We start from the raw sequence: 21,404 nt of genomic DNA, 5'->3' as shown, positions 1-21,404 counted from the left end.
TGGGACAGACATTTTCAGTGGCCAGTAAACAGACTAATTTTAAAACAACACAAATGAATGTGCTGACAAACAAGTCATGTTTATTCATTGTTACCCTTTTAAATTTGGTCAGATCTGACACAGGCACATCATAAAGTGCATAAAAATCAATTAAAACGCTACAACAGAACAGAATCTGAAGTAGTAGCAATACTGTGTTTTTTTATTCAGCTTTTGAAATTAAAAAATATAAACATTTTGCTCACATCTGACCAAGGCATATCTCAGAGTTCATAAAAATAAAAAGTGCACAATATTAGCAATAAAATTTGTTTCCCTTTTGAAATAAAATATATATTTTGGTCATGTATGACCCAGGCAAATCACAAAGTGTGTTTATCAGATTAGACAAGCACTATCACTGCTCTCAAAGCTCTCAGCGCACAAAGCCATGACAAGTGATATCAGCGACTAACACACGTGAACACAACGACTACTGCACTCTGAGGGGACACACGGGAGGTTGTCCATGATCAGACAAACAAACGGTTCTGTGGCAGCACCAAACAAACGCAGCAACTCCGTTGACTCTGTTGATTAAATAGGCTCCCATAAGGCAGTCGGACACTGAGCCACCCAGCCTCTCACCAGGCATAGCGCACTGTCACGTGACCCTATATCGACCGCTGGGTGACGTCATCCAAAGCGACGGCTACTGTAGCCACGCTGCCACTGTCTCGCTTTGTGAAACGCTACGGACGCAGGGCTGTTACTGAGTGAGACAGAAGTGTGAACGACTTCAGAAAGAATCTCATCGCCACGAGGCAGACAGTAAGTGTTCTGGATTTTGGGGATGCACTTTATGGACGTGTGAGTTTTCATTCGCCCCATTAGAATCGCCGCGCGCGATCTTTTCGTGTTCTTTAGCCCCCCGCCGAACTTTGCTCAAGTGAGTCCTCCTGTAGCCACCCGCGTGTTGTTTCTGTTCATTGGTATCAGCGGTTCACGTAACGTGGCTGAGTCCCAAATTTTAAATCGTAGCACCCAGTCACACGGCTGGCGCCTGTTCATTCATCTCCGTGTGTTCCTTTTGTCGATTCCTTCTCGAATCGCAGACATCGAGGAGACGGCCATTGCACACGTACGGCGCTTTGATTTCTGCCTTTGTTTCTATTTTGTTCCTCCGTTGTGTTCAAAGACAGTCGCGGAGGTGGTGACCGGCCGGCCATTAAAAGAATAGCGAGGAGTCAGATTAGTAAAAGTGAAAAACGAACTGGAGCCAATGGCCGTGGAGAAGAGTCTTAGAGAATACGAGCAGAGAACAAATACTAAGATATAGTGATCGAAAACGGCAGTGCTGCCATGAAGAAATTCGCCTTTAAGAGTATAAATTATATGCTCTTAACTGGTAAAGGTTTGCAGTCAGTATCTGTATTTACACTCACGGCCTCAAACCTGCTTAACCCAATGCAGACAGCAGACATTTACATGCATTGCTTGAATGGACACTTAAATGGGTGTCTTTTTTCCCCCCATTTAACTTGTATCAAATATGACAAACTCCCATGTTTCAGTGCTAAAGCCAAACCAGTAATGTCTGTTAGTAAGTATTAGAGAAGTTAATAGAGATTTGTGGTTTGTGTTACTGCCTTAACAGTTCTAGCAGACTGAATTTGAATCTCAGCCTGTTTTTTAAGTCTCTATGCAGTGTCCATGTCTGCTCTTTTATTCTTATTTGCTCCACTTCTCTAAAGATGCTCAGGTTTAGTGGCCTGGCAAATCTAACTTGTCTTGGTGTGGTTGTGGACTTGAATGTGAGTGTACCCTATGTGAGTGTCAGTATTTGGCTCCTGCCCTTTACAGGTACTCTGGTTTTATTTCTGTACCCCAATAACTTCTATTTGTGTTTGTTTTGTCTACTTATACATGTGACTTTATCATACAAACCCAACCAGGCTGTGTGGGTGACCCCATGTGCCACTCTTAGGTGAACACCACTGTCAGGACTGGCATCCTTCTTCTGGCCAAGACCCACTTTCATTTAATTAGAATTTTCATGAAGGTCAATAATGAGCCGCTTTTACTCTGGGCCCCCCTTTTAATAGTAATACATTTTATTTATACAAGGCGCCTTTCAGAGAACTCGAGGACAATGATCATACAATAAATAAATAAATGACACAATTATAAACAACTTAAAACATCAGAAAATCTAAAAATTAAAACCAAACAAAACCACTGTAATCATAAGGAAAAATAAAAAGCCATTTTAAACAGATGCGTTTTAAGTTTACATTTGAAGGATGAATATGATTTTATGTTTCTGAGCTCCGCAGGTAATGAATTCCAGAGCTTGGGAGCAGAACGACTGAAAGCTCTGCTCCCCATGGTGGTTAGACGGGCGGGAGGGACGGTCAGATGGATGGAGGAAGAGGATTTAAGGTTACGGGAGGGAATGGCAACATGAAGAAGGTCAGACAGATATGGAGTTGCAAAGTTATGAATGGCCTTAAATGTTAATAGCCGAATCTTAAAATTAGTTTGAAACTTGATCGGGAGCCAATGAAGCTGCTGCAAGACCGGAGTAATATGGTGAATAGATGGGGTTTGAGTAATGATGCGTGCTGCAGAATTCTGGACTAACTGAAGCTTATGAAGAGATTTATTAGGGAGACCAAAGATGAGTGAATTGTAATAGTCCAGCCGAGAAGTGACAAGACTATGAACAAGAATGGCAGTGGTATGAGGAGTGAGGGAGGGGCGAATGCGATTAATATTACGTAGGTGGAAGTAAGCAGACCGGGTGATATTATTAATGTGACATTGGAAAGATAGAGCACTGTCGAGGATGACACCCAGACTCTTGACCTGAGATGATGGGGGAAACAACAGAGGTATCAATAATAAGAGAAAGATTATTGGTTTTGGATAATGATGATTTTGAACCAATGAGGAGAACCTCAGTTTTGTCACTGTTTAATTTAAGAAAATTCGAAGAAAACCAGGATTTAATTTCAGCAATGCAGTCAATAAGCGAGGGTGGTGGAAAAGAGGAGATGGGTTTACTAGCAAGGTAGAGCTGGGTGTCATCAACATAACAGTGAAAATTAATGTTATATTTACGAAAAATATTGCCAAGGGGAAGAAGGTAAATAATGAAAAGAAGAGGCCCCAGGACAGAGCCCTGGAGCACACCAGAAGTAACAATGGTGGGTTGGGATGTGAAGATTTTAAGCTGAATGAACTGAGTGCGGCCTGAGAGGTAGGATCTAAACCAATCAAGTGGAGTGTGAGTAATGCCAATCAAAGATAATCTATTAAGGAGAGCGGTATGACAAATAGTATCAAAGGCCGCACTCAGATCAAGGAGGATGAGAATAGTGATTAGATCAGAGTCAGCAGCCATAAGGAGGTCATTGGTAATTTTAACAAGTGCCGTTTCTGTACTATGAAGGGGGCGAAAACCAGACTGGAACTTTTCATATAGATTATTGTGAGATAAGTGGGTGTGAAGTTGGATGGCTACTATTTTTTCAAGAATTTTGGAGATAAAGGGCAAGTTAGAATTAGGGCGAAAAGTATTGAAATTAGATAGATAGATAGATAGATAGATAGATAGATACTTTATTAATCCCAATGGGAAATTCACATTCATAGTAGGATCAGCACCAGGTTTTTTTAGTATTGGAGTTATAGCAGCAGTTTTAAAAGATGAGGGAATAATACCAGTAGTAAGAGAAGAGTGAATGATGGCAGAAATGAGAGGGACTGGAGAGGGGAGGCAGGCTTTAACCAGAACTGTAGGCAGGGGGTCCAGCTGACAAGTAGATAACTTAGATTTGCAGATGAGATCTGAGATTTCAGAGGAAGTGGGAAGCTGGAAAGAAGAAAGAGTGAATAGGCGAGTGTAGTTCAGAAGGAATACAGAGAGGATCTGGACCAAGGTGCTGATGTAGCCTTTGGATTTTCTCATTAAAAAAGGACAAAAGAGAATTACAGAAAGCAGTTGAGTAAAGGTGAGATGGTAAAGAGTCTAGAGGTTGTGTAACATTATTAAGTAAAGAAAACAAAGACTTAGTGTTACCTGTATTACAAGTGTTGTGATGTGAGATTTTACATATAACTTGATAAATATTTTGTATGTCTTTATTTGATTTTTAGGCAAAGCAATGTAATTTAATGTTACTTTGGTGAGAGGCATTCGTGTTTGCCCCCCCCCTTTTTTACGACTGAGCTTTTTGAACTACATATCACCATTTAATCAGGTTGTATGGTTGCCAATATTCAAATGTACTTTGCATTTTGTTATTATTTATGAATATTATCAGAAATACATTATTTTATGTGTAACTTAACTTCTGCTTGTCTTTTTACTACATCTGATTGCCTGAGGTTATAGATATAGAAGGGAAGGTGGGGATAAGTTATATACAATAATACCTTATAAACAGTGGTAAGTCTGTGAGATTAGGCATTCTAAGGCTACATATTAATAATACAATAGGGGAAAGTAGAGCAATATATATTACTCGACCAAGACAAAACAACAAGTAATTGAGTGTAATAATTACATTTGGTTTGGGCTATACAATCCTTGTAATAGAGTACATGATTTTTATACATCTCTTTGTGGACAAAGTGTCCGGATTTTTTATATAACCTTTCAAGTTGCCTGCCCTTAGCTTTAAGAAGCCGAAGTTCAGGCATAAAGCCAGGGGGCAGAAAAAGAAACAGATCTGTTTTTTAGCGGAGCAAGAGAATTAAGAATACCATTAAGACAAGTGTTATAATATGAGACCAGTTCTATGGGAGTGGAAAAATGATAAAAGTCCATTTGGGAATCAATTCTAGAAGACAACAAATTCAAGTTAAGATTCTTAATGTTATGAAAGGCTATGAGACGTGGAAGCTTAGGAACAGAAAAGGTAAGTTTGGCATTGAATGAAAGGAGAAAATGATCGGTTATAGTGAGTTCATCTGCTGTAAGATCGAGAGGAACAACACCAGAGCAGCAGATCAGGTCCAAGATATGCCCTTTACAATGGGTAGGAACATCAGTGTGCTGCTGGTATCCAAAGCTCTTCAAGCAAGATAAAAAGTCTCTAGTGAGAGGGATATTGATATTGTCCAGATGTATATTAAAATCCCCCAGCAGAATTATATTTGGAGTAATTATAGATAAATGGGTAAGGAAGGCAGCAAGATCGTTCAAAAAATTGTTGTTTGACTTAGGAGGACGGTAGGCAGTTGCAATGATGGTAGGAACTGGCCCACACAGTTGATTCAAAAGAGCTAACAGCAGGAGCATGCAACGGCAGGACTTTCCACTTCTCGCAATATATTTTCGTGACACCTCCTCCACTGCCAGAGGCACGGGGTTGGCAAGTGTAACCAAACCCTGGGGGGGGGGGGGGGGGGGGTGCATTCATTAAGTTGTGAAAAGTCTTGAGGTTGCTGCCAAGTCTCGGTTAAACAGAGAAAGTCAAACTTACGGTCAATGAGGAGATCCTGAATGAGATGTCCCTTGCTCGTGAGTGAGCAGATGTTTAGTAGACCAAAGCTGACAGTGTTGCTGTCGCATTTGACAGTGGTGTTAGTCGACCGAGCTAAGCTGGCCAACACGCTATGGTCAGCGTTCTTATCTGTGTTATGTGGAGGGTGCCGAAAATCAGACCAAAAAGAGTTAATTCCTTTCGAGGTATCCATAACCCTTTTAGGGTTACACATAGCAAACTGGTCCATCAGAAGCAGAAATGGAGCGTTAAGAAAGACTGAAGCACACAAGGCCTCCACCATGACAATCTCACAATACTGGGAGGTGCTGCTGTTTAATAGGAGTTTATTACTGTGTTAAGTACTAAAATATTTGTGATGTGTGCAGAGTGTACTTAAACATGATGAAGCTGATAAACTTGAAACTTATTTCAAAGTTGTTGATAATGGCAAAGTTGTTTTGAAGAATGTTTTTGTCCTGGAGCATGCCAGACTTGCCAACCAGTCGCTGATCTCATCACCTGACCACGTTAATTTAAACAATTGTCACATTTAGTGATTGTGTGCCAACCATTCAGTAGAGTCGTGCTCAGCCCTGTTTCTAACAACCAATAGCATGCTGCTGATGACACCTGTGGTGTACAAAGGGTTAACAGCTGTAGTTCTTCAGCAGCAATCTTCACCTTTTATTTTTTTCTCCTTTTGTTTTGCTGTCTGAAACACGAAATAACAGAAAGAGGAACATCTCTTATTTTTGTTAGGTTCAAAACATGCAGTTTCTTAGCACTTAACTCTATGCCTTCTACTTCAGGGAAACATTCACTGGTTGTCTGCTCTCCTGCACACACAGTCTGCCCCTAAGACTAAAAACAAAATCAAACCTGTTTAAATTTATCTTAGTGAGTCACAGGCTAGTTGAAGTCAGACATTGGGTGTCTCATATTAGGCGGCCATCTTTACAGGGACACACCACCAACTGCCTCCATCTCACTAAGATTATGTAAATGAAGGCTGTGACTTAAATAATGGTTTTGGATTTTGTAAGCTTGGGGCAGTTTCACATTAGACAAGTTGACCAGCGATTGTAAGTTCCTCCTTCATATGCCCCTGTTTTTTAACATAATCCTCAGGCCTAACTTATATAAACCTTCCTTAACATTAACTATTAATAAAATTCCAGGACCCTAACAGTATTGAATGTTCAATCAAAGTAGTGAATACTGTTGACACACAACTGTGCAAGATGGCCTCCTTCTTTTTCTACCCTGATGGACCCTCCTTTCATTCCCAAAATCATTTTACAGCTAATGTGACATGAAAAGTGATGAGTTACTGTCTGATTGCTATGAACTGTCTGACTTGACATCAGCTTTAACTAATAGGATGTTATTAAAAATCAAATGTCCTCAGATCTGAATGATGGCGTTTTAATGGAATTGATTCCTGTTTTTTTCCACAGAGAGATAAAACTCTGCCATTTACTGTAACATTTAAATGGATGTGAAAGAGGAGATGTGTGAGGCTGACCTGAATATCATGGAGGAGAGGACCATAAATGTTAAGGAGGAGGACTGTGAGTGGGAGAATCTGGTCATTAAGGAAGAGGTCTGTGAACTGGGGTCAGTGAGTATTAAAGCGGAGTGTGTCAGCACTGAGACTGTCGAGGAAGATGACCATTTTGGAAATCAAGATGGAGCAGTGACCGAGTTAGGCTTTTCTCAAAGCAGACATTCTTCATCTCTGGAGTCTTCTATCAGTGTAAAATATGAATCATTACAGTCTGATAGAAAGACGACTGAAGAAATTTCATCTCCTAGGACTGAGGAAAGTCAGCCATTACCTAAGACGTCATCTGAAACAAGTAAGTGAAAAATAACAATCGGCGTACATTTTAGAGTCAGGATTATGGGCCTGAAAGTGCTGTCTTGTGCTTGTTTTTTTTTTTTTTTTTTTTTTTTAAAGAAACTTAGACAAACGTTCAAACTATATTAAACACCGCAATTTCACTACATTTTACAGGGTTTAGGACTCTTAGGACTCTTTAGGATTCTTCAATTATTGTTTGTAACATTATGCAAACACTCTAAGCCTGATTTTGGTAAAAAAAAAAAAAAGAAGTTTGTGAACCCTTTGGAATTCCTTTTATTTCTCCTAATTCTGTGGTCTGATCTTCAATTAAGTTCCTATAGCAGACAAATACAGTCATCTTAACTAATAACAAACAATGAGACCCTTGTCATTCCTGAATACATTAAACATGGGAACAGTCCAGTTTGTGACCCCCTGCCTTTAGAAACTTTCTGATCCTCTTTTAGCTGTAATGACCTTCACCAAACATTTCCTGCAACTGCCACTCAGGGTTCAATTTCTTGTCTCTTCATCATTTCGAAAGTTTTCAGTTCCTTTATGTCTCAGAGATTCCTTCAGTGATAAGCTGATTTCAGGTAAAGCCAACGAATCCTAAGCTCTTCGTTTTGATTTGCCGGTCCGGAACACCAGCTTGCTTCTGTTTAAGCCTTTCTCTTGTTGACTTGTTTCAGCAAGCTTTCACTTTCATGACTTCTTCTATCAGATTTCTTTCTAACAATTTTTAATTCAGTGCTACATTGATGATGGCATCATGTCCTGGTCCTGCAGAAGCAAAAAAGCCCTAAACTGTGATTCTACCGTGAGGTTGGTGATAAAAATGGTGTGCAGTGATCTTTTATCTCCACACCAATGTGAATTGGGAACACACACATGGTGACATGGGGATTCAGGCAATCAAAAGACCCACACACCAGACCAGGGGTGACATTTATAAAACATTGCATGGAATTGAGTGTGAAAATATGCACACACAAAAAAACCCAAAAAACTGGAAAATGTGTACGCCCAGAAAAAAATCAGGTTTATAAACCGGATGTATACACATTACTACAAAATTTATTTTTTGTAAATCATAGTCACTTGTTAAATATGTATATTTGAACACTCCTTTAACTGCCACCCTGAAAACATTCACCTATGGAGCCTACTAATTCATCACCTCTGTATGCAATCATGATGCTGCAGAACTTCATTAGCTGGTAGATCTGCCTCTTCCTCCTGACACTTGGAGACCCCATCACCTGCATTCCAGAATATCTGGCTTTGCTCTTCATCTGAGAGTGAAAGATCATACATGTAGTTACAACGCCTCTCCTCTCTGCTCTGGGGTTCAGGAAAAGTGTAGGGCAAAACTGTCTGTGCAGGAAGACACTGTCACCTGGCGCATGTAATGACATGATTGCTGTTATAATGAATATGTCAGGTCATATGAAACACTGAGGGATCAGCAGGTTACTTCACCAACACATACTTTACCATGTAAAGCAACATCACTTCTGTCAAAGCTACTTTGTCTCAAAATAAATGAATCGTGGTTTGAGTGAGGCCATGGAGATGTGACATTTGTCAGGCACATCTTAGATGACTTGTGTATTAATGGAATGTCACTGCTTACGGTTAACAAAAGCAGCTTCAGTCTTGCTAGCTGCAGATTGACTTTTTGTGTTGGCAAAAACATGTCGTGTTATGTGTGTACACCCACACTGTACAAAAACCAGATATAGTGCATCAGCAGTCAGTTAATGGCTTCCAGCACAGCAGGCATAATGGAGTGAAGCGAAGAGACATCAACTGGCAGATATAAAGTGATGACAAAGTAGAATTTCTTCAGTGCCAATATGTATCATTGGCTCTCCTAATGGGAACTAAAATACAATCTGTACATCATAGCTGCAATTTTTGAGGTGTCATGATTGTCACAAAAATTGCACATTATAATAAAGGCTTGGTGAATTGAATTATTCTTGCGAGTCATCATTTAGCTGGTTTGGCTGCCTTTTCCTCTTTGTTCAAGGGTGTTGTCATTTCCCAGTTACTGTAAATATGTTTGTTCCCCTGTCAAGTTTCTTTTGTAAACCTTGACGTTTGTATGGGAGGTTGCATACACACTTTTCAAGTCCAATTTTATGTGTATGCAAGCTTTATAAATGATGCCTTAGGACCTTCACTAGCCTAACTATAGATAGGTCTCAACCCAGGCAGCCTTACTGCAAACTCAGCATGAGGCTTCAGCATGCACAGGTCCAAAATGGATTGTTGGCTTAAATACTTATAATAAAGCACTCATCAAATGTCAGTAAACAACTGAAGGACCACCTCCCTGATATCAAATATAAACGCTGGGGGTGGTCCTTCAGAAGTGACATTGGTGTGACCCCACCTCTTAGGGTCTCACCCACAAAATACAAAGATATTTTGGTAATTAATAAACACAATATAAACAAAACTTGAAATTACATAATCAGAATGCAAAGGCAGGTAATATTTTAAAAAATTTGAACGCACTAAATAAGCAAAGATTTTCTTTTAAATGCCTATTTGCTCTCCAAGAATTATTTTTATCGCCCTTTAATTTCCCAGCTTATTCTCCTCTTACTTTCTTATTATCTGTTCTTGACCATCTTTAAGAGTTATCTGAATGTGATGTTGGGACAGCTTAACTGTTAGCTAAACTAACAACCTTGATGGTCTGATGAGTGGTCTCCTCGTGTCTGTTACATTTCTTATGTTCTTGTTCTGTATGTTCAGGAGCAGATCTTTATGAAGAAGAGACGGCTTTTCAAGAACCCACATTTCATTCCTTTTATTTGTCTCTAAGCCACACCTCCAGTCTCCTCTCATTGGTTGAACACCTGACTAGACGGGACTGTAAAGGTTTAAATGATGTGTTCAGCATTAACAGTCCAGTTGTTTGTGTGTTATGAGTTCAGGTTAATTGTTTGTGTCTGTTATTGTAGTGCAGTTGAAGATCAGACCACATTCTCAGGAGGAATTTGGGCAAAAATCCAGGAGATGCCAAGGGGTTTGCAAACTTTTTCTTACATCTGTAAAGCAATTTTAATTCTATTGAAGATTTTAAACAACACATTCTTGGAGCTTCTTAATCCAACCGAGTGTCCATCTCTGTGCATCTTTAGCAAACAGTCTTGTGTTTGGCCTGCTTGTGTTGTAATGTGTACAAGAACACAGAGACACAGTTGGTAACCAGTTTTGGGTTAATTTTGCACAAACATTAAGATGTTGTTCTTTACACAGAGAACAGCAGAAAATAGAATAAGCTACCAAGTAGTGGGGTAGACAGTAGAAGATTAGGAGCTTTCAAAACTTGACTTGATGTTATTTTAGAAGAATTAAATGGATAGGACTGGGGAGCTGTGCTGGGCTGAATGACCTGTTATCATCCAGATTGTTCTCATAGAGCTGCAGTCACCTGAGAGAAAATTGAAGACTTTTTTGTTGCCTTAGCTCTTCTCTATGTATTGCTTCATCTCCCTTTCTCATATAGCAGGCCTTTTTTGTGCTTTACTTTAGTATTGTTTAAGTTTTAATTTCTCCGGCTTTGACTTGTGTATCATTTAATGGTAAATGTTCAGGTTGCTCAGCTAATGCTGTATTTCAGCTGATGGAAAGAGAAAGACATTGAAAGGTGGAGTTTAGATTTTCATGGGACTTTTTACATACGCACTTGAGAAGTCTTGGTGTGATAGAATGTTAATGTTATTTATTGATTGTCATGAGTATCAAGTTGTGTTTAGTAAAGATTTACTCCATAATAATCGTGATTATTATGACATCATATTGGTGATTGTTTTAAGGTTGGCTGGAGTATTTGAAATTGCAGAAGAAGTCCTTGTGCTCTTTCAAACAGATTGTTTTCTTTCTGATTTCTTCATTTAAGAATTATGTGCTTTTTTTTTTTTTTTTTTTTTTAACTCCTGAATTAGACAAAAGATCAGTTTGACTTTCAGTTCTCCCTTTCGGCTCATAGTCTTTGCCGTTTTACTATTTACAGTATCTCTCTCTCTCTCTCTCTCTCTCTCTCTCTCTCTCTCTCATATATATATAAAATTCACTAAGCAGCCGACCATGGCACACAAGACTGAGCCACGGCCGCCAACTAACAGAGCCCCGCCCACCAACTCTAAGACCATTGGATACGCGCGACAGAGCCCCGCCCGCCAACTCTAACCCTCCTCCCGCGTCCACCCTCACTCTCGAGGCATGCACACTGCCTGCTCATGTGCCCTCACGCAACACCTCACCAAACACCGCCTCAGTTGCTTTCGTCTCTGCTACAGTCCACATGCGCCATTGAGCCACATTGACGTTTCATTGTTCTTTTCGGTTCCGGTTGCTTTTCTATATATAATCCTCCAAGTCGCCCGACCATGGGATATGCGCGACAGAGCTCCGACTGCCAACTCTAACTCTCCTCCCATGTCCACCCTCGCCCTCGAGGCACTGCTTGCTCATGTTCCCACCCCCAACACCTCACCAAACACATCTTCACTCGCTTTGGTCTGTGCTAAAGTCCACATGCAGCTGTGAGCCACTTTGACTGTTCATTTGCCTATCATGGCCACCACTTCAAATGTATTTCATGGAAACAACACTTCTTTCAATGTTATACAAATTCCTGCATCAAGTAACTGTTTGTTTCTATCATTCGTTTTTTTCTGGAAAAATGTCCTCGATGAAACTGTTGCTCTCGAACTTTGCAACATGGCTGTCACCTTTGTTTGCCAACATTGGGATAACTTCGGCGACATGCTGTCCGTTGTTATTAGTCACTGAAGCATAGTCATACAGTCTGCTCAACAATACGCTGACTACATGAATACTTCCGGAGTTTATGGTGGCGAGGCAGAAATTGTGGCGATGTCCCAAATACTTCCTCACAAACTGTCCTTATTCCCTGGATATCCCTGACCCCATCAAATTCAAATTTGCCTTTTACTTTTACACGCAGACAATTTCCTGTTAGATTGGCCTTTGCAATGACAATTAATAAGGCACAGGGCCAAACTTTCAAAAAGATATGCCTGTATCTGCCAAAACCAGTTTTCAGTCGTGAACAATTGTATGTTGCTCTCTCCAGAGTTCCATCTTTTCATGCACTCAGTTCTATCCTCAAACCCACCCATTTGGACAACTGTGTCTTTCAGGAAGTGTTCACCCATCAATAAATAATTATGCGGCGTATGCTACGCAGCGGGTTGGCTACTATACATTATTATCTACATGGTATAGATTCTGAATTGACCATGTTCAAGAACTTGGGAGTAAAGACCACTGTAAGGAGCTCTGGACAGGAGCTTGTTGGTGTTTGTCATGATGACAGCCCTAGTAGTCTTTAGAGGATAGCAGTAGTAAGGGAAACTGTCAAGTTGAAGAATGAAGCCTTTAATGCAATCTTAGCAGGAACATCTCCTGATGTGAATGAAATTAATCAAAAAGGTGACAGACACCTGCAATTGATTAATAAAAACCCACAGAATGAATAATTAAGACTTCATTTGCATACATGAACTTATATTAAATTTAATACACAGTAAAACGCAACACATTTAATTTCAGTTAACATAGTGCACGTCCATGACTATTATAAAGGGCTGTATTAGTGAGACCCGTGTGAGATAAAGCTGACCAGTCCTGGTTTCACCTGCCACTCCTCATCCAGAGCAGACACTAATACGAGTAATGGCTCTGATCTCGGGCTTCTTCATCTTATAATTTTTTTCCTAGATAAATGCTGCTCCTGTGAGTCAGTGCATTAATACTTCACTTTGTTCATTCTTCTGTATTGCTTTAGTGATTTAAATGCAAAATATATACCAAAATAGCTTATTTAGGAGTCCACATGATGCTCAATTGAATAATGGCTGTATTGTAAGAGTACTCCATGACACTATCCTTCAATTACTGTTGTTACAAATTAATCTAAAAAATGAATCAACATAACTTTTGTGGTTTTTGGTGTGACATATGAATTGTTCAGATTGGAAGACGCACCCTGGTTCTTTGCATTCAAGGCCAGTAAAGAAGCCCAGAAGAGTTTGATTGAGGCTGCCATGGCGGCTGATAACTCTGGAGCAGTTTCCACTGTTAATCGACAGACAGCCTTTATATCAAAGCAAAATGGAGTTCTAAGTGTGACCTGAATGCATCAGAAGAGAGGAGGTTATCTGACTTTCTTAGTAATATTGTAGAAATTAGAAACGAAAAGCAGAAACTCCTGTCAGTTTTAATTCAGGTCTGTACTCAAATTGTGCAGCATCCCATGGAGAATACAGTCCTTTTATGCTGAGACCCAATATCCACATAAGAAACTTTACAGACAATAAGATGGATCAAGGAGAGGCAAAATCAGAATTATTGGAGTTCCATTTAATAAGAGTGGGAAAATGTTTGGCTTTATGAAGAAATAATGGCTTTTTTGGTTTTCAACCATTTCTAATTTCAGGCCGGGCACACAGAATACATACCAGGCAAAGTGACATGTCTACGTCCAGTTCTGACTGAGTTACTATTCCGAAAGATGCACACAAAAATTCAGATGTAACATTTGAAGGATGGAAGGTCTAATTTTACTCCCAATTATTCAGTTAACGCCACACCAGCCCCACAAGACCTCATCTCTGGTGATCAACAATGCTCCACAAATTGATCTTTCTGCTTTCCTGATTTGTCTGGCCAAGCTTCAGACTTCTTCACTGGGGGGAAGCGGCATTTCACTGACCCTCAACAGACGCTCAGTGTCCTTCACTCCTTCATGTCACTGGTGCTTGACCGCTTTGACTGTTTTATGTATGATATACCAGTACTACTTAGAAATTTTCCTGAATATTTATTCATAATGGCTGCTTATTCCTTTTTTTTCGTGTGTGTATTTTGTGTGTGTACATACACATGTGATTAGAGAGTCATTGCCGGTTGTGAGAGGTCAGGACCTTTCATGCTCCATACTCTCAACCCACAATTGTTTAATATTTGCTTTCATGTCATATTTATCTTCAGATGTGTTTTTTCATATTTTCACCTCATTAACTCTTGTATTGTGAATGTAGGGGTTAGGATGGGATTGTTTACTGAGCTCTCTCCATGTTTTCCCATTCATAATGTAAATGTGACACTGTTCTCCTAGCTTAGGCATCACCAGATGGATAGTCATTCCTTCATAAGTGTAGAGATTCTGGTCGAGGAGGAGGCCTTGGAATAATTCATTGTAACAAAATGCAAATCACATCTAAAAATTTAGGCGAGTTTACATCCTTTGAGGCATTCATTTTGAGTAATAAAACAGATTCCAACCCAATTATAGTGCTAGTTTACAGACCTCCAGGGCCATATTCATTGTTCATGACTGAATTCAGCAACCTTTTATCTGATTTGGCTATAAATTTATGATCACATAGTACTGATGGGGGATGTTAATGTACACATCGATGTGGAAACTGACACTTTTAGCAAATGTTTTACTTATTTGTTAAATTCAGTTGGATTTTGTCAGATTGTCAAAGGTCCAACTCATAATCATAACCACACATTAGATTTGATTATAACTTACAAAGTTGAAATTCAAAATTTAAATATTACTCGATTAAATTATTTCCGATCACTACTTAATTACATTTGATTTAGTCCTGCCCTTGCCAACGCACTTACCGATTAAAACAAAGACAGTGCAACATCTAGATTGTAATTCTGCTTCAGTATTTATAGATACTTTGAGTAAGTTGAGTGTAATTGTGTTAAACCATTTAGATCAGTTAACATCAAATGTAAACGTGGAAAACAATTTAGATCAGCTAACATCACATTATAATGTGACCTTGAGAGATGCTCTGCACACAGTGCCTCCCCCTAAAACAAAAGTGATCAAAGCACATAGAAACTCTCCCTGCTTTAATGAAAACACTCGAGCTCTTAAATTTGAGTGTTGAAACCTGGAGTACAGATGGAGAACAACAAAGCTACATGTCTTTCAAATTGTATGGACAGAGAATGTTAAATTTAAAAAAGCTCTCTTTAAAGCTCGCTCAGAATACTATTCCTCAATAATAGATAGCAATAATAAAAATCCTTGGGTACTGTTTAGAACAGTGGCTAAATTAGCAAATGGGAATTCAGATGTACAGTGGAAAATGCCAACAGATATTAGCAGTACAGACTTTATGAACTTCTTCAATGAGAAAATTAAAAATATAAGATCCCAGATCTCGGCATCACAGTATAAACCAAATACTAGCTTAGCAGACCCTGTCTCGCATTGCATTCAGCACTTTAGTAATTTTAATCCTGTAACTGAGCAGAAAGTCTTAACTTTAATCTCCGAAATGAAGCCCATTACTTGTTACCTAGACCCAGTGCCAACAAAACTAGTAAAAAGTGCAATGGATGTTCTTGCTATTCTAAACATTATTAATAGTTGTTTGTTGCATGGCACAGTACCTGAAGCACTAAAAGTGTCAGTCATTAAACCATTACTTAAGTCAGACCTAGACGCATGCATACTAAATCATCCATCCATTATCCAACCCTTTATATCCTAACTACAGGGTCACGGGGATCTGCTGGAGCCAATTCCATCCAACACAGGGTTCAAGGCAGGAAACAAACCCCGGGCAGGGTACCAGCCCACCGCATACTAAATAATTATAGGCCTATTTCAAATTTAATCTTTCTCTCTCTAAAATACTAGAAAAAGTTATCGGCGATCAGCTTCAGTCACACCCTATCCATTACAATTTATTTGAGAAATTCCAGTCTGGTTTCTGCACTGGTCATAGTACAGAAACGGCACTAACGAGGTTTGTAAACAACATTCTGATATCCGCTGATGAAGAAAACTCCACTCTAATTATGTTGTTAGACGTAACTGCAGCATTTGACACCATTGACCATTCTATTCTACTGCACAGGCTAGAAAATGATGTTGGGCTTACATGCACTGTGCTCGCTTGGTTTTGTTCTTTATCAAATCAATTCCAATATGTACAGAAATATGCTGACAGTACTCCGTTATACACAGAAGTACTGGGACCTTTACTGTTTTCACTTTACATGCTTCCACTAGGATCTGTCATTAGGAAACATAATGTTAATTTTCACTCGCATGCAGATGACACCCAGTTATACCTTTTCATTTAGATCAAATGAAGTTTCTCCAATGTTGTCTTTAATTAGTTGCGTCAGTGAATTAAAGGAGTGGATGGATGAGAACTACTTGTCTTTAAATACAGATACAACAGAGATGTTAATTATTGGAGGGAATGACGCTGATCACAATATTTTGTCATCATTTAACTCCGTTGGAGTCGCCATTAATTTTACAGAATCAGTCCACAATCTAGGAGTTTTCTTTGACTCTAGTGTGTTATTTAAAGCACATATTACAAAGTTGTCCAAATCATGTTTGTTCCATCTTCATAATGTTGGGAAATAAAGGCGCTTTCTAAATAAACAGGATTCTGAGAAATGAATTCATGCATTTATTTACAGTAGGATTGACTACTGCAATGCTATGTTCACTGGATATTCAAACTGTTCTTTATACAGCCTCCAGTTAATCCAAAATGCGGCTGCAAGAATTATTACAAGAACAAGAAAATACAAGCACATAACTCCAGTTCTTAAATCCTTACACTGGCTCCCAGTTAAGTTTAGAGCAGATTTCAAAATCCTCCTTTTAACATATAAAGCATTAAATGGCCGCGGTCCGGTTACTTGTCTGATTTTTTTTTTTTTTTTCTTAAACTTTCTCCTCTGCTGAACTCCCATCTTTGGAGTGATTGATGTGTTTTTTTTTTTTATTTTATTAATTTACCAAAACTCTCACAAAATGATGGTGCTTTTCTGGAGGACCCTGTTTTAGCTGAAGAAATTAAATCCATTAAATACATTTTAAAATCAATTTGCAACAAAAAAGCCCCTGACGCAGGTGGTATGAAGGCAGAAGTATATTTTGCATTTCGGCCACAAGTGTCTAGTTTGCTGTTTCAGGTCAGATGTCATGTGGGTCTCTGGGCTTTTTCAGTGACCTGCGTGTTTTATTCATTTAAATTGTACTCTGTTCTCATTGTATATTTAAAATGTTTTTGCTTTACTACCCTCTGCCTCTTTTTAAAATCAAATTTAAAAAATAATATGGAGTCAGGTGGCTTTGGATTGTTTACAAATATTAAGACACATTCTGTTTAATTAAAGTTCATTTCACATTTTTGACATGACGCTCTCCAGTGTAATGATGGGTTATGACTATTACTTTCTACCTGCAATAATTAACAATATATAATGTTATAATATTTCAAGAATATGATGAGAAAATGATGATGCCATTCTGTAATGTAGTTAAAAAAAAATCAGCAGTAGTCTTGTTGATTGTGCCTGTCACATGTGATCTGTTTATTTTACTATTTTAACTTCTTGGCTCCTATAATTGTGCTCATGTGATGAGTAGTTGAAATACAAATGAAAAAATGAACAAGTTGAGTCTCTATTCACTTGCAACTTAAGTCTTATGATTGCTTATGCTTATCAAAAGTTTGTTCATAAATTAAACCAATATTTATTAAGTGTTGTAAGATAATGTCAGTATGAAAGTGGTGGGTTAAAAACTAAAAAAAAAAAATATCTTTTAAACTTTATACAGGAATCAAACTTCACTGCTGTTCTGAATGTGGTAAACAGTTTTCAAAGAGAAGCCATCTTCAGACCCACCAAAGAATCCACACAGGAGAGAAGCTGTATTTCTGCTCTGAATGTGGAGAAAAGTTTTCACGGAACAGCCATTTTAAGAGCCACCAAAGAATCCACACAGGAGAGAAGCCATATGACTGCTCTGAATGTGGCAAACAGTTTTCAGAAAGAAGCCATCTTCAGAGCCACCAAATAATTCACACAGGAGAGAAGCCATATTGCTGCTCTGAATGTGGCAAAAAGTTTTCACGGAAAAGCCATCTTCAGATCCACCAAAGAATTCACACAGGGGAGAAGCCATATGACTGTTCTGAATGTGGCAAACAGTTTTCAGAAAGAAGCCATCTTCAGAGCCACCAAATAATTCACACAGGAGAGAAGCCATATTGCTGCTCTGAATGTGGCAAAAAGTTTTCACGGAAAAGCCATCTTCAGATCCACCAAAGAATTCACACAGGGGAGAAGCCATATGACTGTTCTGAATGTGGTATAAAGTTTTCACATAAAAGCAGTCTTCAGAGCCACCAAAGAATTCACACAGGAGAGAAGGTGTATGACTGTTCTGAATGTGGTAAAAAGTTTTCACGGAAAAGCCATCTTCAGACCCATCAAAGAATTCACACAGGAGAAAAGCCACATGACTGTTCTGAATGTGGTAAAAAGTTTTCACAGAGAAGCAGTCTTCAAAGCCACCAAAGAATTCACACTGGAGAGAAGCCATATTTCTGCTCTGAATGTGGCAGAAAGTTTTCACATAGTAGCAGTCTTCAGAAACATCAAACTATTCACACAAGAGAGAAAAAAATGACAAACTCCCTCACCTTGTCCACAGATGAACACAGTACAATGCTGAGCAGCAGAAGAAAGAATTCAAAAAGTTTAATGAAAACAAAAAAGATCTAATTGGGGAAACTACAAGTAAAGTGGTAAATACGCAGCCCCCCTCCAACAGCCTCATGTGGAAACAGAACTTACTCATTCATGGCTTATGAGGGGCGAACTAAGACCAAAAGATGTACGCCTCATCATAGGTGCACAAAACAGTGGCTTGGACACAAAATGGTTCAGATTAAAAATAGAAAAAATAAATAACCCATAATTGTCACTTCTACCACAAAGAGCTAGAAACAGTCACACATCTTGTTACTGGGTGTGAGGTACGGATTGCTGAAGGATTATACACTGCACAACACCACAAAGTGGCTAGGCTCATTCACTGGAAACTCTGCAAGAAGTACAACTTACCCTCACCAGAAAGACACTGGGACCACAACTCAGACCGCACAATGGAAAATGAGGAGGTGCAGGTCACTTGTAGCACAGCAATACTGACTGACTAATAATAGAGGCCAGAAAACCAGATGTAAGAAATCCTGGATAACAGAAGTATTAGTTCCTAGTGATTACTCAGTCCTAAAAATGGAGAGGCAAGAAAGAAACAAAATACCAAGAAATGCAGTCTGAGATATGACAAATGAAATGTGGACCGAAAAACAAAAACGGAAGGACCGCCTGTTGTTCTAGGATGAACAGGACTAATAAAGAAAAATGTTCAGGCCCATCTTAACAAATTGCATTACCTCCTTATGGCCTGCATAAAGAAGCCTTATTAGGAACAATTCAGGTTGTACACTGAGTCCTTGTGAGAAACTTAAGACAGTGAGAAGTTAAACAGTACAATGAGACTGTCCTGAGTAAAGAGTGAAGTTCACTCGTTTTGATGTTAACCACACCAAGAAAATGTGGGAGAATTAAACCTGAGAGAAGCTGAATTGCTGTTCTGAATGTGGTAAACAATTCTGGCACAGAAATACTCTTCTGATGCACATTACAATTCACGCAGGAAGCCATGTGGGTGTTCTGAATGTGGCAAACAGTTCATGGAGAAACAACCTTTTGGATACAACAGCAAGATTTATTTATATAGCACATTTTCATATAAACAATGTAGCGCAAACTGCTTTACAAGATGAAATAAGAAGGAAGTTAATATAAAACATAAACAAGACTAGGCAATAATATACAGTATGTAAACAAAGAAAAAGGTAATGTTGAATGGCCAAGTGGACAGAAACAAAGCAAAAAAGAAAAAAAAAAAACTCCAGTTAGGCCGAAGAGAAAAAAATCTGCAGGGGATCCAAGGCCTAAACACTGCCTGGCTGCTACTAGGCATTCTAGCTAACATTGTACCTAAATCAGTCCTCATGGTTTACATGCTTCACATGAAGATGTTGATGATGATGACCCTGCGGACACCTGGGACACCCGCCATTCAGTCCATAAACACGAGGCAGTGTGGTATGTTGATCAGGAGGTGGTGGAGCACATCATCACCACAGAAGAAATGGAGAAGACAGCAGAGAATAGTACAGATTAGTATGGAACTGCACATCACAGAGGAAAATGATAATCCAGTGTCCATATAGACAAATAGGGATACAACTAAAATGTAGCTATGAAAAGCCATTTTAAAATAATGTGTTTTTATCATTGTTTTTAATGTTCTACAGTATTAGCCTGGTGAATTTTTATTGGTAAAATATTTTAAATTTTAGATGTGTAACAGCAAAAGGCCACCTCACCAATTCTTTTCAGATTGGATCTTGAAATTCTAAGTAGACCTTCATTTGAAGATCTGAGGTTATGACTGGGATTGTAAGGGGACAGACATTCCAAAATGTAGGACTAGGTGAGATTATTTAAGGCTGTGTAAACCATTACAGTTCATCTCCTACTTACAAACAGGTTCCATTCCAGCAGTCTGTTTGTAAGTCCATTTTGTTCATAAATCCAGCACATATTGGCATCTGTTGATAAATGTTTTAGTGTCAGACAGCTCTTGATTTGGACATATAAACAATGTTTTTTGGTAGTTTTTAATGTACTTTGAGTATTGTAGATGAAATAGTTATTTTTGTTGTTATAAAGATCTTCCCAACCCTGATGCCACCATTCAGCAGACATGTGAATTATCCTTAAGTACTAATTTTGGACTTGAGGACCACTTTGTTCATATTTATGAAAGTTCACATCTCACTAGTTCATAAGTAGGAGACTATCTGTTGTAGTATTTTAAAGTCAATTCTAAATGACACGAGTAACCAATGTAACGACACTAAAACTGATGAGATTTGCTCAGAGTTTCTTTTTCTGGTTAAGATTCTTGCTGCTGCATTCTGCACTAACTGTAACTGATTGATGTCTTTCTTAGGTAGTCCTGTAAAGAATACATTATGGTAATCTATTGGACTGAAAACAAAAGTGTGAACTAATTTTTTAATGTCTTATAAAGTTATAACAGGGCTAACTTTAGCTGTATTCCTGAAGCGGAAAAAGTAGTCCTGGTAATCTGATTAATATGTGAT

General features: G+C 38.7%; 1 protein-coding gene across 1 annotated transcript in view; it reads left to right on the top strand.

Annotated features, from left to right (window-relative positions):
* LOC127526429 (zinc finger protein 665-like) overlaps window positions 1-19,512 on the top strand; it is a 38,245-nt gene extending 18,733 nt beyond the window's left edge. Inside the window, exon 4 of the mRNA XM_051921898.1 lies at window positions 17,991-19,512. Coding sequence (XP_051777858.1) covers window positions 17,991-18,942 — 952 coding nt within the window. The 3' untranslated portion in view covers window positions 18,943-19,512. The remainder of the gene's footprint in view (window positions 1-17,990) is intronic.
* The last annotated feature ends 1,892 nt before the right edge of the window (window positions 19,513-21,404 follow it).

The sequence above is a fragment of the Erpetoichthys calabaricus genome (genome assembly GCF_900747795.2).
Source record: "Erpetoichthys calabaricus chromosome 1 unlocalized genomic scaffold, fErpCal1.3 SUPER_1_unloc_5, whole genome shotgun sequence".
NCBI lineage: Eukaryota > Metazoa > Chordata > Cladistia > Polypteriformes > Polypteridae > Erpetoichthys > Erpetoichthys calabaricus.
The sequence above is the reverse complement of the archived record's forward strand: the minus strand, read 5'-3'. Positions and strand labels throughout refer to the sequence as shown.